At 43.4% G+C, this 25,585-nt stretch overlaps 1 protein-coding gene across 1 annotated transcript in view; it reads right to left on the bottom strand.

Annotated features, from left to right (window-relative positions):
* The window catches only part of pde1ca (phosphodiesterase 1C, calmodulin-dependent a), a 190,595-nt gene that overhangs the window by 14,441 nt on the left and 150,569 nt on the right, over positions 1-25,585 (bottom strand). The window contains exon 16 of the mRNA XM_084033837.1: positions 5,148-5,402. Within this exon, the coding sequence (XP_083889963.1) occupies positions 5,148-5,402 (255 nt within the window). The remainder of the gene's footprint in view (positions 1-5,147; positions 5,403-25,585) is intronic.

The following is a 25,585-nucleotide window of genomic DNA, read 5'->3' as shown; positions in this document are numbered from 1 at the left end:
ACTGGCAGAAAATTTTCTAGAATAATGTCAAGACTTACGGAGATGAGACAGGAAAAAGAAGATAATACCGACAAGGATAGTTGGTCTTTGGGTTAGTTAGACTTAAAACGTGGACATTCGAGAGCCGGCCTGCTTTGACCGCTTTTGCTGTCGAAGAAGACGACAATGTTTTTTTGGTTACAGACACAGGAGGGTGGACAGGGTCTAAACCATCCTAGCAGCTATCGGGAAACTGGACCAAGACATGTCTACTAGGTTCAATGCACTGGACTCAAAACTTCACCTAGTCCGTTAAGAACTAAGTTTTGCTCAATTTGCAGAGCAAGTGTTACAGACACGTGAGGATGGACGGGGTCCTGCATTTTTTAGGAACGTTTTTAATCTCATCCCAGATTTATCAACCACTCACTTAATTGCAGGAGGTGACTACAATGCTATTCTAGACTGCTTTATTGATAGTCTCTCCACTCGTCCTACTACTCTTTCTAATTCGACCAACGCCCTGAATAATCTAATTGGCTCTATGAATCTTGTTGATATCTGGAGGTTATAGCAATTGACCGATGGAGATTACCCTTTCTTTTCGCCTGTGCATAAATCATATACAAGAATTGACTATTTCCTAATAGATGCTAAATTAACTTCCGATACAACTTCTACCATTCTAATCACAGCCCTGTTGAATTAAAAATAGATTTTGGTAGAGCAAAACCTGTTAACTGCCGATTCCATCCATTATTACTTAATGATGTGCAATTCCGCAAAACACGATTTCTCTGGTCTCTACACCTATAAACTGATCCTCCCTGAGCCTGCCAACTCCCAGAATGAGGAAAACAAGCAACTCCTGCATGGTCTCTGCAGCCCACCCACTGGTAAAACGGCACTCTTACAGGCTGTTCAGATTCAGTTCCCATCGTTACGTAATGAAGGGAGTAATTTGCATAGGCCAAACTCCTCTGATTATGAGAGATATCCGAGAGGGGGCGTTCATCACCGAGGTGAAGTTGTGTGTCCTGCGGTGAGACAGCAGTGAGATAGCGATGTTTCACAATGTCGTCGCTCAGAGCTAGACACGCAGATTGCTCTGTTGTTGGTTGTACAAATCAACAACGTACTTATATTCTATATAAGTAATAAGCAATAAGCAATAAAACTCTCATTCTGAATGAATTCATCACTGACAATAGACTGGACTTCCTCTGCATCACTGAAACCTGGCAAAAACCCATGGACTATTTTTCACTTAACCCGATCACACCCACAGTATTCACCTACACAGACAAACCTCGCCTCGAAGGGCGGGGAGGTGGTATTGCTGCCATCCACAGAAAGGACATTAAAATCACCACCATCTCCACCCCAGCCGCCCTGTCCTTTGATCATCTTGCCCTCAAACTCTCTGGTCCTACTCCACTTGTCATTGCCATTATTTACCGCCCTCCCAAACCAAATCCCACCTTTCTCTCAGACTTCACAGATTTTCTCACCCAGCTCTGCACCATTTCACCCTCTGTCCTCCTCCTCGGAGATTTTAATCTTCACATCAACGACACCAACTGCAAACCTGCCACTGAATTCCTGAACTGTTACACTGCTTTCACTTCACACAGCATATCAACTTCCCCACCCACTCCCATGGTCACATCCTCAATCTTGTCTGCTCCACTGGACTCACATTAAACCATTCTCCTGGAAAACTACGACAACATCACCGGCACTGCACTCTCCTGGCTCCGCTCCTACCTCACCAACAGACAACAATTCATCAACATTAATAACTGCACTTCCTCCATTGCTCCTCTGTCCCACAGGGTTCGGTGCTTGGTCCTCTTCTCTTCATCCTCTACATCCTCCCCCTCGGCAACATTATTCGCAAACATGGTCTCCACTTCCACTGCTACGCTGTGATGTCCAGATCTACATCTCCACCAAATCCATCACCACAGCCACCTGCTCCACTCTGACCACCTGCCTCACTGAACTAAAAACCTGGATGCAAAACAACTTCCTTCAACTCAACTGTGACAAATCAGACATGATAATCATCGGCCCCAAATCCCTCACCAAAAACATCCACAACTTCACTCTCTCCGTCGACAACTGCACTCTGTCCCTGTCCCTACACCTGCGCAACCTTGGAGTCATTTTCGACAGCAACCTCACATTTCAACAACACATAAATCACACCACCAGGACTGCCTTTTTTCACCTCAAGAACATTGCCCGTCTCCGCCCATCACTCACCTTCTCTGCTGCCGAAACTTTGATTCATGCATTTATCACATCCAGAATGTGCACACATCCGAGACTGCACCAACCAGCCCACCTTCAAATCACTCATCAAAACCCATCTCTTCAGAATTGCCTTCAACCCCCAATAATCCACTATTTCATTATATTTGTATTGCATCACAACTTGTTTTTAAATGGGCCTGCTTTTTAACCGTTTTATAACTTCACATTACATCTTTTTAACGTAACTTACTTCTTAAATATAGCCTGCTTGTTTTTAATGCGCTCACTTGTAGCCTCCCTGTTTCTAATTGTACTTGTTTTAAATGTATTGATTTTTTTTTATTGTATTACTGTATGTAAAGTGTCTTTGAGTACCTTTGAAAAGCGCTATACAAATAAAATGTATTATTATTATTATTATTATTATTTTTACAATTATTATATTCTGTCCCAGCTACAGAAGAACAGAAGAGACAGTGGTTGGGTTTCATTTTTAATGACAATGTGCCGGCTACGGTTTGTGTTAGCTTGGACTGCTTCAGTAAGAGGGTCAGTACAAAGCTGGCTTTGCCTCGACACTGACCCTCATAAAAGGATCTGCCCCAACCATACGGGACCCAGCATAACCATACGTTAAATATAATTATTAATATCGATAATTATATTGATATTAATAATTATCTGTTGATAACCAAATCTGCTCCTGCTAGTTCCCCAACACCTTTAAGGCTGTAATGTGAGGACATATTATAGTCTACAAGGCAAAACAGAAGAAAGTTCAGAGGGAGCTGTCAGAAATCACTGCTCCGCTGTCAGTGCTCGAAAGTGACTACAGAACAACTGCCTCAGCTTCCAAGCTGAATTAAATTGAAATTCAAATAAAAATTCTAATTCTCTTCTGTCCAACCAAGTGAGTAAGATGCTTTTAAAGGTAAATACACTTTGAACTGACTGACAAATCAAATAAGTTACTGGCACGCCAGCTTAGAAGCATTCAGGCTAGCAGAACAATTTATAAAATCAAAACCAATGCTGGGATAATTTCAACAGACCCAAAAGAAATAAATGAATGTTTCTGTAAGTTATATGAAGACCTTTACAGAACTACAAAGTAAATTATAACATTCTGCATACATATCATTTTTTTCAGAGGTCTCCATCTACTTCATACAGCAAGATATTCACATCCAGATTTTTCCAGTAGCTCTCAGAGTGTTATTATTCTGCATTAGTTTATGTCTTAACTCTGAATCCATGCACACATGGGCAATAATAATCTCACATGGTCAGGGTTGCCACATTTTTTTAAGCCAGATGTCGCAGTTGGTGTCATGATCCCATCATGGCAGCCCTGCCCTATTCCCTTGTGTGTTCTGTGTGTGTGTGTGTGTGTGTGTGTGTGTGTGTGTGCATGTGGGCGTGGTCTTCCTTCCCTAGGCAGCAGCCAGGTGAGTCCACCCTCAATCAACTCCCTTTAAAGCCTCTGGATTCCCTCCTGCTTGCTGCCAGATAGTTTAGTCAGTCTCCATGGTTGTTCTCATCTTGGCTCTCCAGTAAATAGCTTTTTTTTGACTAGCTTGTGTAGGTAATGCCTCTGTGCCTCTCCTGCTCTGCCCCAGATTGCCGTGCCGAAGTTGTAGCTTGTTGTTCGCAACTGCCTCACCTGACTGTGGATTCTGCCTGCATGCTGTCTCATCTCCTGTGTTTCCCTGCCGAGAGAGTACGCACGAGAGGCCGCGCCGCGCCACGACAACACCTTCAGCCTCGTCACTCCTGGTGAACCCACTAGACACGTCGGGACCCTGGGACCTCGCACCACCCCTCATCTCCCGCACTATTTCCTCTTTGCTGTTCATTAAAAGACTTCTATTCACTGTCATCTGTGGTTTGAGTTATGGTTTTGGGTTCGGAAATAACTGTTTATAACAGTTGGTCTCCACTGACTGCAAGACCCACGGCATAATGGGGAAACGCCTGGCTGTCACCTCATTAAGAGCTGATTGGCTATACGTTTTGACAACCACAGCTGGAGGAACCCAAAATAATCTATTTAGCTGTGGTTTAATAGCAATAACCAGAAGAGGATGTGGAAATAACTCCATAATGATGGGGATCAGTGAAAATTAGGCTGAAGTCATGCTTTGTTAGTTCTGTCTGCAAGACTACAAGCTAAATACATTTAAAATGCTTGTTATCTGAATGGAGTCTCGATGGATGGGTGCTAGGCTATGCTAACATTGTAGCTGCTCCAGCAACACTCCAAATAAGGTAATCTGTTATTTGGAACTTAGACAGTCTCTGGTTTCTCCACATAGTCTGGTCTGGTCTCTGAACTAATATGAGCTACTATGGTAGAGCTCTGGGGGACTACAGACATATGAGACAACTTTGGTGTCCACCATTTCTGATTCAGCAATGTCATTGATGACAGGAAGTGAATGCTGATAGACTTTAGACACAGCAACATGGAAACTTATAAATATATTTAAACTTGTTTATGCCTTAATTTCATTCACTTTGAAAGCTTTGCTTTGAAGCTATTCATATGACAATAAATAACTTGAAAATGTAAATATTTACATCTACTTAAATCTGTCGAATAGATTTGATTTAAGCAATACAGCATTTGGGGGCGGCGGGTGACGCAGTGGCTAGGGCAGCCGCCCCTTTCCCGCAATGTCTTCTCCCTCTCTCTCCCTGTTTCCACACTGTCTGTATAAAATAATAAAAGGCTTGAACGGAGCTCTAGCGGAAAAAATAATCTTTAAAAAAAAAGAAATGGAGCATTTGCCTCGTAGTAGTCATTAAATGTAGTAGTCATTAAATGAAAACTGTCCCCAAGCAGAGTACTTTATGTGCTTATATACAATGTGTAATTGTTCCCTCAGCAGGGTTGTTGGGGTGCGTACCATTCTGCCGCTTCTCTGAGTGGCCCTCAGTCTCCTTCTGGTCTTCTGATTGCTGCAGAGATCCTGCAGCTCTGCCTAGATTCTTGTCTCTGTCCTCTTCTTTGAGCTTTGTCTTCTCCGGCTGCATCCTGTCCTCCACCTCTTCCTGCCTCTCCACATTTGTCTTCATGTCCTGTCCTGTGTCAGGTCTCTCCTCTCCTGTGTCCTTGTCTTGCTGGCTGTCCTCTGATTCCTTCTTCACCTTCTCCTCCAGGTCTATTACACACACACACACACACACACACAGAGAGAAACACATTCAGTGTTGGTTGCCTTTTCGGCCTCCCGGCTCTTGCGCACAGCTTTTGCAAGACATACAGCTCCAATAAGAATACAAAGCAAATAAAGTAAGTAAATATTAGATTCAAATCATCCACAACAGTGGTTTTCAAACTTGGGGGCGGGCCCCCCTAGGGGAGTGCAGAGGTCTTGCAGGAGGGGGTGCAAGGCAAATAGGCAAATATGGAACAAGAAATACTACCTGTCTTTGTGAAAGTTGCACATTGGTGTCCTGTTTCTGACACACAATGAGTTAAATCTGCATATGCAAAAGCACATCATTGACAAGAAAACTGAAGATGAGGCCATCAAAACAAGAAATGTAGAATCATTTGAGATCACAAAATCATTGACATCAAGAAGATTGAGGGAGGGGCCTCGACAACATTTGAACCCTCAAAAGGCGGGGACCAGCTTGCACATTTTGAGAACCCTGCCCTACAGTCATGTACGAAAGTATTCACCCCCTCTGGATGTGTTGTTTTTTTAAAGCAAAATTTACACACTTTGATGTTTTTTGATAAAATAACCAAACTAGGATCATTTCAATAGCTCGGCACAACAATAACAACAGTTGGTTTCCCCAAATTCAACACAAAATACCACCAAATGCTGCGGGAAATTAATGTTATTCAGTATTATTATATTATTGTCAGTCCATTACTAAAGGACAATAGGCTCCAGTTGTCTAATATTACAGTTCAATGGATTTCTATGGAGGGCATGATGTATTCTCCTCGGATTTCCAAATATTTCAAAATGGTCCAAGTCGCTTTACAGTGTTGACTGACATTCACCCATTCATGCACACATTCGCACACCGACGGCAGAGCCAACCACGCAGAGCGTCAGCCAGCTCGTCAGGAGCAATGAGGCTAAGGCGTCTTGCTCAGGGACACCAGACTCTCAGCTAGGAGGAGCCGGGGATCGAACCAGCAATCTTGCGGTTACCAGCCAACCCGCTCTACCTCCTGAGCACATTTTACTGATTTACAGCGCCAGAGGAAGCAAAATAGCCCTGAGTATCACCTGGCCATAGCCATGATTCACTTTAAGCAGGGTGCACTCTTCAGGGTATTCTTCATTCTTCATCCTCCAGACATAACCACTGGTCAGGAGGCCGTTGCTCTAAAGAATTAACTGCCAAACCTATTGTTACTCATTTATATGGTTTTGGTTCAGTATTCTCTTCTGGTCATGCCTCTAGAACAGCAGTGTATTTGGACAAGGAAGAATGAAGCATGCACTGAAAAGTGCACACCTGTCTAAACTGAAGCATAGCAATAACTAGGTGATACTCTCTGGCTATTTTTCTTCCTCTGGCAGTGACAATCAGCTGCATGTAAAGGGGAAGGTAAATTCATTCAAATATGTGACCAGCCATAGCAAAACCAGGAACAAGTTGACCTCAGGGCATTTTGAGTTATTCGCAGATTCTGAAAGTGTTTCTAAGCTTTCCAATTATGACTAACACATGGAAATCCGATAATATTTGACAAAGTTGTGGCCATTTGAATGTATGCTTCTCTGAAAACCGTTCACTGAGAAAACTGGCCTGGAGGTTTGCAAATCTCACCTCCCCTCACCTGGCCAGAAAGGAAACACAATGGTGCTCATTTGCATCTCATTCAGATAAGCCCTCCCCCCTACAGATGTCACTCAGTGATATCTGGTGTCTGTTAGCCTGCAGGGCAGAAAGTATTGTAGTGGTTTGAACAATGGTTATCAAAAGCAGTTATCATGTAGGTAATGTTGATGTAGTGTTATTTTCATTAAGCACTTTACTGGACTGATCAGAATTAGAAGGTACTTTATTGAAATGGAAATGCTTACAGTGTACAATGTAAACATTGGAGGGGAAAAAATCCTACAGTACAGTCAGTACTAGAATTAAGTGAATTTAGTCCAGGCCCATTCTCCTCAAAGTGTTTGATAATATCCGTCAGGGTGTCTTTGCCAATTCTGAAAAGGAAAACAAAAAAGTATCACATCATGTGTCATGCTAAAAGGCTGTTAAATCAGATGCCCACATAACTAGCCAAAAACCTCCCATTACGAGCCAAAAACCTCCCATTACAGCTTAGTTTCGATGTGCATATACTTTTAAAACGACAGTACTGAGCTAGCTTAGCTAGATAAGCAAAGTAGATAACTTGGATGTTAACGGAAACTCACCCCCTAAGAAACTGAAAAGTATTCCTGCGTTTTCGTTGGCTCCGATGAAATAAGAGGTCCGGTCGGACTTTCTTCTCGTCTGCGGCTTTTTGGTGGATGCAGTCATCTCCGACATAACTACTGTATGTCCGTTTGCTCTCTTACGGCAGCTAAACAATCCATCCATATGCTGTACATAAGCTCTTGAGAAAGTTTGTCACTACATGAATGTCTTCCAAGGAGCGCTGTCTTTATCCCGTTGTAACCGTAGATATAGCGTCTGATATCTTCCACTCCAATTCCTCCGCTGCAAGGGACACGGGCGCTGTATAATTAGCCATGTGTTTCGCTTCTAACCTGCAGCTGATTGACCGAAAAAAAAGTGATGACCAAAAGTGATCAGTATGGAAATGAACTGCATCGCCGTACCCGCCCCAGCAAAGACAGAGACACGGCAGACTTTTTCTGAAACTACAAATACAAAATGTATACTTTTAAGGCAACCAATACTATATCTGAATATCTGAAACATGGAGTGGCTTCTTCATGATCTCAACTTGCATATTCTGCAAAAAAACGAAAATCACTAATTTTGAAAAAAAAAAAAAAAAAAAAAACGCTTATTTCGTCGTTTACGCGAATTCGTCCCACCCGACTTGTTGCTGGTTTTGACGTGGCGGGTCACATATCTGCAAATCCTTTGAGAAAACATCATGCTGTCTATAGCAACCAATAGAAATGTATAGTGAGCAAACTGGAGTCTATTGTCCATTAGAAATGGACTGCTATTTCTCAGGAATTTTGCCAGAGGTGACATCTGACTACCCATAACCTTAGCACTAGATTTTAACAATGAAAAGTGTGCTTGTATCAGTACAAAAGACACTTGTTTTTAAGGGGAGTATTCATTTCCCGCAGCATGGTGGTATATTGTGTTGAAACTAATTGTTGTTTTAATTAATTGAACCCAAAGACACTTTACAAGTTCCATTCATTCACACACAGTCATACCGGTGGTGGTAAACTACGATAGTTGCCATAGCTGCCCTGCGGCAGACTGATACCATTTAGCACCTACGACCCTCCGACCACCACCTCATACATACAGCAGTCATACACATTCACATGCGGCGAGGCTGGGTGAAGTGTCTGGCCCAAGGACACAATGACCATGACACAGTGACAAGGGTGGGGATCAAACCGCCGACCCTCTGAACATTTGCCAACCCGCTCTACCACCTGCCACAGTCGCCCCGTTGAAATGATCTTGGGTTGGTTATTTATAAAAAAAACTCCAAAATGTCATATTTATAGGTAGACTAAGATGTGATGTAAGTAAGCATAAATATCATGTGTTTTGTGGGTTTGTCAACCAGGCCTCAAATCAGTCAACCTCATTGAGGGAGGCGAGGGGAAAGGAGATTTCTGAAGGCATCTCCGCAATGGGTTCAGCAGCAGCATGTGATCTCGGCATTATAAGATTCACCATCATTGAGACTTTTATTTTCTGTCTCATATTCTCCAAGAGGGTGAGCATGTAGAGGTCAGGAGCTACAAAAACAACACCAAATTTAGACGCATCTCACTAGAAATTCCTCCATCCACAACTCCAAGGACAGCAACTTTCCTTCACAGGAACCTGAAGACAGCAACCTTTCTTCAGAGGAACAAGCAACGCTTCTTCAAGGACTGGTAACAATCTGGCCATAGCTCAGGACAGAAACTGAATGTGATGACATTAATGTTTCCAAGTGATTTTCTATTTGATGTATTGTTGAGTTAAGTGTGTAACCTTAGTTCAGTTGTTAGTGATCTTAAACAGACAGTTTGCATGCTCACTAATCCAACTTTCCTAACGGCTCTACATATATGACACCAATTACACATGTATATAGAAACCTGTTCTCCAGGCAGGACCACACATCCTCCCACAAAGAACACCCCCACTCCACATGGCTGACCTGTCCACACCCACAGCCGCCATCTTGTAACAGTATTTAGTTAGATAGGTTACTTAGACTTAGTGTATATTTGTAGTGGCCCCCGTAAATTGTTACAACTTTCGCCGTCGCTTCTTTTGGAACTTCAGCCGAGTCACAGCTCCTCTGATAAGACGTCTCCCTCAGTTCCATTCGTTTGGTCTCCCGAGGCTAACAGTGCCTTTGTTTGGCTTAAAGGGCTGTTTTGCTCTGCGCCTATCCTCGTTCAACCCGATCCTGCTAAACAGTTTATAGTGGAGGTTGACGCGTTGGATTCGGAGGTGGGTGCCATGCTTTCTCAGCGTTCAGACCCCGATAAAAAGCTCCATCCCTGTGCATTTTTTTCTCCTAAGCTGACAGCAGCTGAGCACAAACACGATTGTGAGTGACAAATTGTGAGTTATTGGCCGTTACATTAGCTCTTGAGGAGTGGAGGCATTGGTTGAATGGGTCTGAGCAGCCGTTCCTTGTATGGACAGACCATAAGAATCTAGCATACATCCAGTCCGCTAAGAGGCTTAAAGGGATAGGAATTTTGGACATAAGACCTATTTTCCAAGTCAGCCGGTGTGTTCGAGACGTCTGGAGACGTTTTCAAGACATTTCATTCAGTTCTTCTTGTTGCCGAGTTCGCTTATGCTATGGCTAGCGCGAGTCAATGGTTCTAGTTAGACAGGCATTAAAAACACTCATACCGACTCCACAGTGCACCCGAGGCAAATCAATTAAAACACTAGACTGTCGATGTACATATCTGTGTTGATAGAATAATATTTGAAACAAAACTAAACTTGCATCGCATGAATCATCCATTTTTTGAGGGACTAGTTTGTCAGCAGCAGCGGAATTTTACTTTGCTCTGTCGGACTCAAAACTCGCCGCCCGAAATACTGCCCGTAAATAGGCAATCGAACCGGGCCGAACTGTCGGCACTTATACCCCCAAGGCTGTCTGAAAAGCCCTTGGAGCTCACTCAAACACCGGGCAGCCCACGGCCACCCGAAGCCACAATTACACACCGCGAACCTGGACCACTGCTCCGTCCGGAGAACCGTAAACCCTTCGAGGCGTTGCAGGGATTCCCTCCGGTAAATAGACACATGAACATCGCCGAATATTCGGGCCTCGTGCCCTCAGAGCTGGGTGAAAAGCCCTTGGACCGCAGACCAACACCGGGCAGCGGATGGCTCCACGAATCCACACCCGAAATACACCGCAAACCTGGACCACTGCTCCGTCCGGAGAACCGTAAACCCTCGGACGCGTTGCGAGGGATTCCCTCCTGGCACCACCAGTCTCCGTTTGTTCGGTCCCGGTTCGCAGCTCCAGCGGGGGCTATCTCGGTCTCCACAGACACTCGTTCACGTTCTGCCCTTTGAGCATCCCTCTCGCGCAATTCTTCCTCTGTATATTCAGGCTCGTACAGGTACGGTTGGGTTTGGGTGGAAAAAAACTCCTCATCAGAGTCTTCAAAAGTTTCAGTATATTCTCCAAAAGTGGCCATTTCTGTGAGATTGAAGAAACTAGCACTGCAGGCTACTCTGCGTCTGTAGCAATGACAGCAGGTAAACAAACTATTATAGAACCGGTAACTTATAAGTGCTAGGTGATATCAGTCCCCTGCTGCCATAGCCTATTAGGAAGTATGACACGCTGATGCTGCAGCTGAGACATAAATCCTTAAAAATGCAAGGTTGGTTTTATTTCAAACATTCTATCAACACATATGTACATCGATAGTCTGCCGTTACAATGGATTTGCCTCGGGTGCACTGTGGAATGGGCAAGACTGTTTTTAATGCCTGTCTAACTAGAACCATTGACTTGCGCTAGCCATAGCACAAGCGAACTCAGCAACTAGAAGAACTGAATGAAATGTCTTGAAAACGTCTCCAAACGTCTCGTTTCCGGCTGACTTGGAAAATAGGTCTTATTTCCAAAATTCCGAACTATCCCTTTAACTCCCGCCAGGCCCAATGGTCCCTTGTCTTTAGCCGATTTGACTTTACACTCATGTACCTACACGTAACGTTAAGCCCGACGCTCTTTCCCTGCTCCACGCTGTGGAGGATTTCCCAGGTGATACTGAACCAATTATCTCTCCTGCCCATATGGTAGTGAGATGCTCAGAGGGACCAGATTGATCCGGGGAAGGATCCCCCATACCGCCAGTTTATTCCCGACTCGGTACGGTCCCAGGTTCTGCAGTGGGTTGACAACTCTAAATTTGCATGTCATCCTGGCGCTATTAGTCTCTATTAAAGAGGCATTTTTGGTGGCCCACTGCAGATGCGTCTCCCCGATTTTTGGGTCCATTTCCTATTCTCTCTGTCATTAATCCTTCCTAGCTACCTTCCATCTGTCCACCCATCCTTTCATGCATCTCAGTTGAAGCCTGTCACCACCAGCTCCTTGTGCCCTCCTGCCAGATCCCCGCCATTGATGACCATCCTGCTTAGACGGTCCGGCGGCTCCTGGACGTCTGCCAGAGGGGCAGGGATTTCCAATGGTGGACTGGGAGGGTTACGGGCCAGAGGAGCGCTCCTAGGTTCCTAGGCCCGAAAGTGGCTCTCTGTCACTCTCATCTGTCAGCTATTTTTTTTAGGAGAGACACTTCACTATTTGTTCACATTATATCCATTTAAAGGTAACACATAGCATAAACATGGACACTGATGAGTGGTTCAAAAACCACATTCAGGACAAAGTTCTCCGTCTACACAAACAACGGAACAATGCTTTTCTGATGACACATCACAAACAAGTGTATAAAAAGCCCGTCTCAAGACTGAAGAATTGGTCAGACTCTTAAGGAGTCTGCTCCTATCTGGCCAGATAGTTTGCTCTGAAGCTGAATGTAGGTGATGCGATCCGCTTGGACACCCTGTTTGCGAGGGCTTTGACTTATTAGACTTTGTCTGTTTACAGTCTGTCTGTAACGACTGCTAGCCTGTTTTTGGACTCTGTATAGAATAAATTACTAAAAGCTCTCTTAGGAGTTGTATTCTTATTTCTCATCAGGTGATCATAAACTGATTTCCACTACAATAATCATGATAAATCCTGTCATGTCTCGGTCTGGTGTGCTGCCCCTGTTATTTTATGAATGTTAAATGTCATTTTCTGTTTTACTGTGTTACTTACCTCCTTTCAAGTCACACCCCCTTCCTCGTGTTTCCCCTGGTCTGATTGTCTGCCCCCCGCCCTGATTGTTCATCCCCACCTGTTTCCCATCACCCTTGTTACCTCTTGTATTTAACCTCATGTCTCCCTCTGTCTTGTCGCCAGTTCGTTGTCCGTCAAGTCCTTGTCCCAGCAGTTTTCATAGTCATAGTCACGCCATGTTTGGAACTTGCCTGCCTTTTCTTGACCTTGTCTTTTGCCTCACATTTTGGATACCTCTGCCTGTGCTAACTGATCACCTGTGTACCAACTTCTGCTTGTTTAAATAAACCCTCACCATTGGAGTGAGCGGGTGAGTTTCAATGTGGTGGTGAGTGATGTACGTCCGGGCAGGGGGTGAACACATCTGCAAAATGTTGTTGCAATGCAGCCACATCTGCGCTCTTGGATGGTGAGATATCTTCATAGTCTAGTTCCTCTGTTGTACAGGCGCTATTGATGTTCCTGGGCCTGGAGCAAATTCTCCCTTGACAATTGTCCCAGTGTGGCCTTATGGATCATGGTCTTTCAAGTCTTATTCAGACACTCCACCAGACCATCAGTCTGAGGGTGGTAAACACTGGTCTGAATAAAATTGATGCCCAGTAATACGTACAGTTCCCTAAGTGTTTGTGACATAAATGACCTGCCCTGGTCTGTCAGAATGTGGGAGATGACCTGAAACAGCGCTTTTCATCTTTTTAGAGATATCACATTGTGTAATCCACCAACACTAACAAAAAGCAATACCTGCCTGCACTCAGGCAAGCGACCTGAATCCACCATCTCATAATGTATACCCCCTTGAATCCTTACCGGAACGCTGTAATGTTCCTCCTGGAAAGGGGGAGGGTGTGACACTCGACGAAAGTATAGGGACTGCCAGCACCTCCAACACTGCTGCCACGGCATCTGAGGAAGCCTGCAGCTGCTGGGATCTGGCATGGGCGCCGGGGTTTGGCGTGTGGCTTCCGGTGGACGTGTCCATGCCGCCTGGTCCCTGGGAGATTTGCTTCAGCATGGTACGGTTCATGCACGAGCAGATGCAGGGGAATGCAATGCGGAGATGACTTATGTAGGCCGTTCCTCTTATTCGTCAGACCGTTGTGAGCAGCACCGGAGATAATTTGGACCAGGACAAAGTGTGACGCTCCGTCCTTTTATTAAAGGCCAAAAAGTACAAATACACACTTGTTAATAGGACAAATCCAAAATATGAGATCTCTACTGTCAATAGTTTTCTCATGAAACATCATTGAATGAAGGGTAGTTTAGATGGTTTTTGACATCATACTCTGAAAAGCCATTTTTAAACAGCAATATCTGGAAAACTATTTCACCTGTGGCCTTCAGATTTTCTACAGTGTATATTTGTTACTAATAGCCTCCAGACGTGGAATATCAGGGGTGTAGCTCAATGATAACCTAGTATGGTAGGTACTTAAAATGTGGCTTGTTGAAATACAGTAGTACATTTGAAGAGTGGCTGAGCTCCCATTTTTGCAGATAAAAGACTTCTATCACTTCTGCCTCTATCTCTGGTGTTAGCTTAAACATTCTACAAAATATTGTCTCTCTCAGATGATTAGTTTCACAGATATTAAGGCTCATAATGGAAGTTAACACATCTTTGCCCAACTTCAGAGTCATATTACAAAAAACTGACAAGTATCAGGTCCAAACTTACTTTTTTTGAAAGATCATATTCTTGTTAAAATCATATTAAAAAATCGGGAGGGTGTTTTGCCTCAATTTGTCGCAGTGATTTTTTATAATCCTGATATTGGTGGGGTTTTTGTGGCCGTTTTTCGTACTGCATGTCTTAATATCCTACAAGTAAACATCACAGCAGGGCAATTCAATTGTGTTTTTTTACCATTTACCAAAGACTTACAAAACAGCATAATATTGAAGACTGTACATTTTGTCATACTTTAAGTACATACATTACACAAGCAAATCAAATAATAATCTTAATTATTATTGATACTTGTCAGTTTTTTGGAATATGACTCTGAAGTTGGGCAAAGATGTGTTTACTTCCATTTTTGAGCCTTAATATCTGTGAAACTAATCATCTGAGAGAGACCATATTTTGTAGAATGTTTAAGCTAACACCAGAGATAGAGGCAGCATTGATAGAAGTCTTTTATCTGCAAAAATGGGAGCTCAGCCACTCTTCAAATGTACTACTTTATTTCAACAAGCCACATTTTAAGTACCTACCATACTAGGTTATCATTGAGCTACACCCCTGATATTTCATGTCTGGAGGCTATTAGTAACAGATATACACTGTAGAAAATCTGAAGGCCACAGGTGAGATAGTTTTCCAGATATTGCTGTTTAAAAATGGCTTTTCAGAGTATGATGCCAAAAACCGTCTAAACTACCCTTCATTCAATGATGTTTCATGAGAAAACTATTAACAGTAGAGACCTAATATTTTGGATTTGTCCTATTAACAAGTGTATCTTTTGTACAATCATTTTTTCAGGACATTCTGAGATGGTCAGGTGGGAGGATTTTCAGAAATTTGATGAAATGACACGGAATGACCAAAATACACATTTGAGTTGTTGTGTTTTTAAATTCCTCATAATCCTTAAAAAGGATTGATTCCTTTCTGTATAACAAGAACAACATTCTCAGATAAGTATTGATACTAAATAGTATACTAAATAGTACAAAAAGTAAAGCACGATATTTTCGTATGCTTTCCTAGGTATTACACAGAGCCGTGGTCACGTTATGCTGGTTATTAGAGAGCATCAGACGTAAACCTAGACCTAAACCTAACCATAACCCTTGGGGGGTTTAGCTCAGGAGGTAGAGCGGGTTGACTGGCAACTTCAAGATTGCCGATTCGATCCCCGGCTCTTCCTAGTTAGCATTTACCTAACCTTAACTCTAACCAACGAAAGATCATATACATTCACTGAAGGAATAAATCGTACTTTAATATGGAAGCCCGTTTCCGCCAGTGTGATGAAAGAAGTCATTATAATGAGAAAGTATCTCAATATATTGACTTAGCATCTCGTAATAATGAGATAGTGGGCCCTAGTTTCGTAGAGCAGGCGCAGTCAGCTTTCAGCGCACCTGCGCCACGCCAACGGGGTGTGTCCGCCTGGACTTTGCAAGTTTCGTGCACCGCGCAGGCTCGCGCAGGCACACCTCCCGTCTCACCCACCCGCGCAAGTGGGAAAGAGGGAGGAGAAGAAGGCGTGAGTGGGAGACGAGGAGGAGACGAGGCGTGGACTGGGATTAATACAGCCGATTCAGATCTTCACCAATCAAATGAGCTCCTCTCCTCACCTTTAATGCGTTAGGGGAGGTTCAGTGCAAGTTCCGTCACTTGACAACCCGATGACAGAAGCAGCGCCGCCGCTCCCACCACGCACATCACGCGCTGTGCATGCGTATCATAATAACAACAATGCCGATATTATAAAAAACAGGAGAGAGCGAGGGAGATGTTTTGGTCCAAGAGGCTGAGTCTCGGTTAGGCTTTTTGCCACGAAACTTCCGCTACGCCAAGCTGAATCTGTGACGCCTCCCACTGCTGCGCCGCCACACCCATCTTGGCGCAGGCGATCCACCAAACTGCAAAACTGACCGTGCGCAAGGCTGTGCGGGTCGAAACTTGCATTACGCCGGCTCCGCCCCCCTCCGCCGCCCTGCGCTGCGCCACGAAACTAGGGCCCAGTATCTCAATATATTGACTTAGTGTATCTCAAAATAATGACTTAATATCTCAAAATAATGAGATAGTATCTCAAAATAATGAGTTAGTATCTCATAATAATGAGATATTGGGCCCTAGTTTCGTGGCGCAGCGCAGGGCGGCGCAGGGTGGCGGAGCCGGCGCAATGCAAGTTTCGACCCGCGCAGCCTTGCGCACAGTCAGTTTGGCAGTTTGGTGGATCGCCTGCGCCAAGATGGGTGTGGCGGCGCAGCAGGGGGAGGCGTCACAGATTCAGCTTGGCGTAGCGGAAGTTTCGTGGCAAAAAGCCTCGCCGAGACTGCGCTGAAAGCTCGCCAGCTCCAACCTGGTCTACTTTCGGCGCAAGGCGTAAATAAAGTCCATTCATTCAATGCGAATCACAGCTGGCGGAGTGGAAGTTTGGCTGACGGCACGCAGTGCGCACACGTCACCGAGACCTCACAGGCAGGTTTCCACAGTTCCAGGCACATTTAAATGCAATAAATAATCACAACAAACACTATTTAATGCAACTAACTGAATCAACACGTGAATTTATATCTATATAGATTGTCCCGTCACATCTGACGTCAGATCAAAGGCGGATGGCACGCGTAACGGAAACTCAGCCTCTCGGACCAAACATCTCCCTCTCTCTCTCCTGTTTTTTATAATATGGGCATTGTTATTATTATGATACGCGCGCACAGCGCGTGATGAGCGTGGTGGGAGCAGCGGCGCTGCTTCTGTCATCGGGTTGTCAAGTGACGGAACTTGCACTGAACCTCCCCTAACGCATTAAAGGTGAGGAGAGGAGCTCATTTGATTGGTGAAGATCTGAATCGGCTATATTAATCCCAGTCCACGCCTCGTCTCCTCCTCGTCTCCCACTCACGCCTTCTTCTCCTCCCTCTTTCCCACTTGCGCCGGTGGGCGAGACGGGAGGTGTGCCTGCGCGAGCCTGCGCGGTGCACGAAACTTGCAAAGTCCAGGCGAACACACCCCGTCGGCGCGGCGCAGGTGCGCTGAAAGCTGACTGCGCCTGGTCTACGAAACTAGGGCCCAGTATCTCATAATAATGACTTAGTATCTCAATATAATGAGATAGTATCTCATAATAATGACTTAGTATCTCAAAATAATGAGATAGTATCTCAAAATAATGACTTAGTATCTCAATATATTGACTTAGTGTATCTCAACATAATGGGCCCTAGTTTTGTAGACCAGGCGCAGTCAGCTCTCAGCGCACCTGCGCCATGCTGACGGGGTGTGTCCGCCTGGACTTTGCAAGTTTCGTGCACCGCGCAGGCTCGCGCAGGCACACCTCCCGTCACTCCCACCCGCGCAAGTGGGAAAGAGGGAGGAGAAGAAGGCGTGAGTGGGAGACGAGGAGGAGACGAGGCGTGGACTGGGATTAATACAGCCGATTCAGATCTTCACCAATCAAATGAGCTCCTCTCCTCTCCTTTAATGCGTTAGGGGAGGTTCAGTGCAAGTTCCGTCACTTGACAACCCGATGACAGAAGCAGCGCCGCCGCTCCCACCACGCGCATCACGGGCTGTGCGCGCGTATCATAATAATAACAATGCCGATATTATAAAAAACAGGAGAGAGAGAGGGAGATGTTTTGGTCCGAGAGGCTGAGTTTCCGTTACGCGTGCCATCCGCCTTTGATCTGACGTCAGATGTGACGGGACAATCTATATAGATATAAATTCACGTGTTGATTCAATTAGTTGCATTAAATATTGTTTGTTGTGATTATGTATTGCATTTAAATGTGCCTGGAACTGTGGAAACCTGCCTGTGAGGTCTCGGTGACGTGTACGCACTGCGCGCAGTTAGCCAAACTTCCACTCCGCCAGCTGTGATTCGCCTTGAATGAATGGACTTTATTTACGCCTTGCGCCGAGAGTAGACCCGGTCGGAGCTGGCGAGCTTTCAGCGCAGTCTCGGCGAGGCTTTTTGCCACGAAACTTCCGCTACGCCAAGCTGAATCTGTGACGCCTCCCCCTGCTGCGCCGCCATACCCATCTTGGCGCAGGCGATCCACCAAACTGCCAAACTGACGGTGCGCAAGGCTGCGCGGGTCGAAACTTGCATTGCACCGGCTCCGCCACCCTGCGCTGCGCCACGAAACTAGGGCCCAATGACTTAGTATCTCATAATAATGAGATAGTATCTCAAAATAATGACTTAAGCCTAGCATCACGAAGTCCTAGCTAGCTGTCATTGCTAATCTAGAGGTGAGCAGGCAGGAAGGAGAGCAAGCTACTTGTATATTGTGCTCCACCACCAAGCCAAATGTAGATGTAAGAGATGTAAGAGTTTTCAACAGGTAGATAGCCTTCTTTAATTACGATAGACATATATTGTACTGTACTCTGGCGTTTTTTTCTATTTATTCATTTTAGTTAGCCACGATTCTTTCTCTAGCGACCGGAGTTTGAAAGTACGGGTGCCCGTCTGACTCAAAGCTTTTGCTGAACACGAACGAAGGGTGCATACTACTGTTTACAACTTTTTACAGCTGTGTTCCAGCATTTTATGTTTAGATGGGTCCAGTATTATTATTATAGGACTCGGACTGTGGACAGCTGCCAACAACAAACTGCATAGCCACCCCCATTAACGTTAGATTAGTGGTCCCTGATGACAGCTCAAAACGCAGGTCAGTCTAAATGTGAACTTGCCAGCATTAAGTGGCGAGCGAGCTAAAAATAAGATGTGCATTGATAAGCTAACGTAACACAAGTCCCTCTGTAAAAGCCTCGTTCAAGCTTGTAAAGGTCCTGTTTAGCACATCTCTAAGCAGTGTTGTGCCTGAACGCGTTCATATTTTGGGTGAACGTGAATTGAACGTACTGTATTACTGCCTGATGGACGCTACTGCAAACGCGTTCATTCTGGTGTCTGAACCGCACACAGTTTAACTTCATTCAATAGTGTACCAGATTTCTATCGAGAACTTCCAGGCGAAAACCCGGTTAAACACACTGTAAAAAGGCCTTAATATGTAGCAGAAAAAAACACCCAATCTGGCTACCCCAGCCACCAGTGTCTCACCGCCGCATTCCGTCATCAAAACAAAAAGCAGCAAGGAGGCGTCGTATGATCATTTAAACGACCATTCAAGCAGCAAGTTTCTCCTCATGTTTTGGAGAATATACTGTAGGATGAAAGCTGCAGCTGCTGCTAGTGTGGACTGAATGGACAGCAACAAAGCGTTAAAGCAACGATGGGGAAGTGCTGTCCCCTCAATGCTTATGTAAACTCTGTTTGGATAAGGATTCAAAGTGGGAAATGAAGATGAAATCTGACGCATAGTTTCAGAGTTAAAACTGATCATTCCTGTCTGTGGTTCTATATGGGTTGTGGAAATAAGTTTGAAAAATAATAGCTTGCAGCAACATATTGGAAAAAAAAGAAAAGAACTATGAACTAGTTCATTTTTGGAACTGTGAACTTTGTTCAAAATTGTGAATTATGAACTGAACTAGTTCATTTAAAAATGTGTGAACTGAACTTTGAACTACTTCATGTAGAAAGTGAACTTTCCCAACACTGTCTATAAGCTATAGCCTAGTCCACTGCTCAACAGATCGCAGCTCTGATTTGACTTCTTCATAACTGCTCTAGTTTTATAATGAACAAACGTGCCTCAAGAAGTCACACATCAGCAAATGTGACTGTGGTTCTGGATAAAAATTAATTGCTGTATTAAATTAGAGCTTTCCTCAATTATGAAATTCTGAATTCTGAAACGTGTCTTTACCATGTGATATGCTTCTTCAGTACACAAACAAATATTAATGGGATCACAACAAATAAACAACAAGATTTTTGAATTTAGAATTAATAGTGATCCTGACCAAACTGTACTTAAGAATTACTCATACTACACTGAAAAACCTAAAGCATTTCATATAAGGACTGACTAGAGTATAAGTTATACAGTCCAAATAGAAATTTATGATGGCTAATTCTCTTGCAAAATTGTAGCTCATCTGTAGCCCAAGACTCATGTTGTGTATATGGATGCATAATGATAGCCTACAATAACTTGTAATGCATGCTCACAGGATGGATGACCTACGTGACTTCTTGAGGGAGAGAAATGTTCCTGAGGAAACAATAGAGACTCTGGAGTGTGAGAAGGTACCTAACTGCAAAAGCAGAATATTTCAGTCAAAGAACTGCACTTTTTGTATTTCTTTTTATTGCTTCTGATTTATTCTTAAAAACATAAACTTCCTTACATTGTTGTTTTACCTGACTTATCAAATCAGGATTGTTTTTTTTAAATAAGTCTATTTTTCTTTTTAGATGGATGCCAGCATCATACAGCTGATGACAGATGAACAGTTAAAGACTTATTTATATATATTATTATTTATATCATATGGGGATCGCCTAGCAGTGTTAGGATTTTGTAGGCGGAAGGAAAGCAGCCACAACCCTCGCAAATCCAAACTTTTTGAGCGCCTTAAAATAAAATTGTCCAAAAGAAAACCTTGTGATGAAGGAGGCAGCAGGAAAAACCAAGAGGAGCGTTCTCCACCAACTCAGGGAAAAAAATGCTCTGAAGACAGTGAGAAAAATAGAAATAGGATGGATGCATTATGATGATGAAAAGGGGGCTTTCAAGCAAGTGAGAGCCAAACGAGGAGGGGGAACAAGAAAGGTCAACATTTCAAAGGATGCTCAGAAAACGGTTTTGATACAGGAAGCAGCTGGTCTGTTCTTTCCAGATGGGAGGAATAGTTTTGGGCCCTTATCAGATTTTGAGTTAGATTTCAGAAATTATGAAGAGGTGACAGTTGACGACGTAATCACTGTTGGAAAATTGTACGCTGACATAAAACTCCCTCTTCTTAGGTTTTATTTGACAACAAAGAAGAAAATAATTGACAGTCCACACAGCCACAGCGCAGATTTGGCTCCAACTTTGGAGAGACAACACAGCTCTCAGAATCAGTCTTCCACTTCTTCTGTCAGTGTTGCTACAGCATCATCTGCTACATTTGAAACAATCAACGCTGAAGGGCTGTCTCTTGTAAGCACAAGTGATGACAATTTTGTCTTTTCACTCTTACACATATTGCACTTGCACATTGCCCACTGTTCGATTACAAAGGCAGGCTCCTGGACAAGCATTTTGTGGGCAATCTCATGGATGATTTCACTGGCATTGCTGGCTGTTGGTATCCTTCTGCAGCTGTGGTTATCTAGGATATCAATTAATTCTTCTTGGTCGACGCTGTTAATATCGGATCGCCATGATTCAAACACAATACGCTCAGATTTGGGCATGTATTTGAGGAAATTCTCCACTATATCGCTCTTTGCGTATCCCAGGGCAGCTTGCTCTAATATGACAGGCGCAATTTTCACAGGAAGATATTTCTCCCTCGCCCATCCAAAAGCAATAATTCTGCCAATGCTCTCCCACTGCTGCTGTCCGAAATCATGCCTTAGAAAGGGAACTTTAAAATAATTTCCTGTTGTGCACTGGTCGTAGAATTCATTCCAGAATTCGGAAAGACAGTCCCTCACAACCCCTCCATCATCATACCCCCGTTCAGGTGTTCCATCTGGCAGAACAAGCTTGATTTTGATGTCAACCTCTTCAAGTCCATCATCACAGAAATGTGCTATGAGCTCTCGCAGTATCTGCCCTCTGTGAACAACCAATATTCTCTTCACTTTCTCAGTGAATGGCACGGATTGTGGTGAAACAGGCAGTGTATCATCTTGGTTCTGTTGCTCATTCTCTGAAAAGGGTCCCATAAAAACAATGTCGCTGCTCTCATAAACACCCTCACTCACACTTACGCAGAGTTATATGTTTAACATAAAATACAGTCAGCGATTTCAGTCATGAATTGTGACAGCTGCCAGAGATTTTTGTGATGATTCTTACACATATTGCCATCTTACCTTTATGCCTTTATGTGTCAACCAAAACGGTTATTTAATATCTAAACTGTGTCAGAACAAATTTACTTTGAGGAACATACTTGAGGAATGCGGATACGCATCACCTGTGTTTGTTCCTCAGGTTTTCTACAGGATCAGATCTATTCTTGGGGAAGTTATGGTAAAATGTTGTTATGGTAAAATGTAAACAATTTGTAAACCAAGAGAGCACTGTGGCAGATATCACTTGCCTATCTGTTATAAATGTTCAACTCTCATGGTCAATTACTCAAAACAACCACCTGGTGCTATTTTTTCCCCATTAGCATACAGTTCATTTGTACAGCTTACATACAATTGCCATGTAAACATGTGATTGTTGTTGTACATGTTACCATTACAACTGTTACCATGGACTGTGTCGTCATGTTCTTTTATTGACAACGTTTTGAAAAATGTTGTACTGTGAAGTACTTAGACTGTGTATACGGTGCACCTTTTTACAGGTGCATCACACAGGGCATGCCAAAGGCAATCCGGCCAAGATAACGAAAGTGCGCCTCTATGTATGCAATTGTATCACTAAGCACAAAGATAATAAAACGCCTCAGATTATTCTCCCCTATTTAGGACTAGGATGCTACTAACACTAATGTAGATCTAAAACCCAAGAATGGCGAATAACCAGATAAAAAATTAACTTATGATTAATACAATTACAAAATGTATCAGCTTGCCAGGCATTCTTCCACTTATAAACAGCGTTTACTTTGCCATGCACCGTCACTATCTAATCTGCAACACCATGGACAGAGGACAGGTAAGGTAATACAACTTCAGAAGAGCCTGCAAAGTGCAATTATTCAGCACCACGGACAGCATCCTGTGCACAGACATAATGGGTGCATTTATTCCAAAAATATCAGGCTATCGAATGAGAATGTAATCGTTGATGTACTATTTAATTATTTTGTTTCATTTTAGGAGTACTGAAACCAGTCCTATGACACATAAGGACACTTCTCACTACTAAATAACAAGTTACAGCATCTACCTTTGCCGACTTTACTAGATATTTGCTCTTAACAACAAGCATTATGAGAATTTTAAAATCAGGTTTGGAAAAAAATTAAGACCCTTTTTTTTCTTCTCTGTGTGTTACGTTTAATTACATCTTGCTCACCAGTCTATATTACAAAATCGCTTTATCAGCACAATAACAGTTACTGTAAGAGTAACAAATAATAACTATAATGACAATCAAAGAGATGCAACACCTGCATGTGAGCTTGCTCAAAATGAAAATTATAATCTACACATGCTGCTCTTTTATACCTTTGTTTTTAAGGCAATATGAGCTACAAAAACATCAACCTATAACACACTTAAAGAGTGTCACTAATGTATCCACCCTACATGCCTGTATTTCAGATGGAATGTACAATAAACAATTAAAGGAATATTTGTATACAATAGGCCTATTTAGCTGAAGCCTTTTCTCTATTCCTCCAACCCATCAATAATCATTTGACAAAGTCTTAGATAAAGATCAGTAACTTCATACACATCATCAGACATTGCAAGGTTGTGCTCAGCCATAAATCCATTACACAAGTGAAACATATCCTCATCACAAGGATAGTCCTTAAAAATACAGTCCTCTCGACATATTTCTATCTTCATTTGATCAGCTGGCTGCAAGAAATTCTGAGATCCATAAAGATCGGGAACCGCATAGATCATTGAAGGGCGGCCATTTGGAGCCCGAGGGATTGTTGCTTGTTCTTATGCGATTATCATTCCAGACAGTTACAACTTCATCAAGCTCCTCCTATAGAAAAAGAGTGAAACAGTTCTGTGAAAATAATCTGTTTATGCCATTATATCTCATAGTTACATTTGTGTTGATAAACAATATTTATACTATACCTGCATGGTATTTTGGAAGCAAAACTGGATCAGTGATTTGTCAATGAAGCTGTCAACAAAATAGCCATCTGCTTTCAGCTGGTCAAAGTGATCCATCCAAAACTGGACGCATTCACTTCTCAAGGTGCACCACCAACGTTCAATCCTTTGATTGCCAGTACTTGGACCTTGTTACGTGTCCCTCCTGTTCCTGTTCTATTATCTGTTAACTGTGCCCAGGTGTAGGTCCTGAGTGGGAGGCGGGGCCTCCCCTATAAAAACCCTACACACCTGCCATGGCGGCGACTTCTCACCGAGAGATTTGCTGGACGCGTTCGCCTTGTTACCTGCCGGTTCACCCGAGTCCATTCCCCTCTCGTTGCCGTTACCAGCGCTATTTGTATTTTTCGGCATAATTGTTTGCCTGTTTCGTTATACGACCATTTTTTCTGTTAATAAATCCCCCTAGATTTTGAGCCCTTTGTGTTGTCCTCTTATGTTCGGTTTTCAGCCGTAACAAAAGTGACACACTCCGTACCATTCTCATACTTGCTGTTGTGCATAAACTTTTGCATCACTGCAACATGTGTGTTCTCAGTGCCGAGATCTAACCTGACTTTTTGTGGACATCCATTGTTTTCGGCCACAGTATCAATAAAATAACCTGCGATGATACGAGGGTCACTGTTGGTTTTGTATGCTTCTAGCCACATCATTTTCCTAGAAAAGCCGTCTGATGCATATGCCATATGGCTTTAATTTATCGTACCCATCTATATGCCATACGTAGTTTGGCCCTCGACTGACATACATCCGCCGTCTAAAACGGTTGCGTGCACGCAGTTTCTCTGTCCGTAACTATCCCAGCCAGCCAGCATTTCTGGTGCATCCATCTGTATCCGAGCTGTTTGCCAGATGTCTGTAGCTGTTGGTCAATGAAGGATGCAACTTCAGCTTCATCCGTCTTATTTTGTCTCCGCCAAAGCTGTTTCCTTTGTAGCTTTCTCTCTAGAGTCCGAAGGCTTAGTTTGATATTATGTGATTCCTCCAACAACACTAAAATTTCACGATTTGTGAATCCACGTCTAAAGTAGTCTTCAATGATGGTATCCATTTAGGTCTGCTAAGCCTTGTCTCACCCACTTGCTTCTGTTGCTTTGGCGCAAATGAGGAAACAAGACATAGGCCTAAGTCAATATATTGAGATACTAAGTCATTATTTTGAGATACTAAGTCAATATATTGAGATGCTAAGTCATTATTTTGAGATACTATCTCATTATTATGA

The sequence above is a fragment of the Eutrigla gurnardus genome (assembly GCF_963514095.1).
Source record: "Eutrigla gurnardus genome assembly, chromosome: 18".
NCBI lineage: Eukaryota > Metazoa > Chordata > Actinopteri > Perciformes > Triglidae > Eutrigla > Eutrigla gurnardus.
The sequence above is the reverse complement of the archived record's forward strand: the minus strand, read 5'-3'. Positions and strand labels throughout refer to the sequence as shown.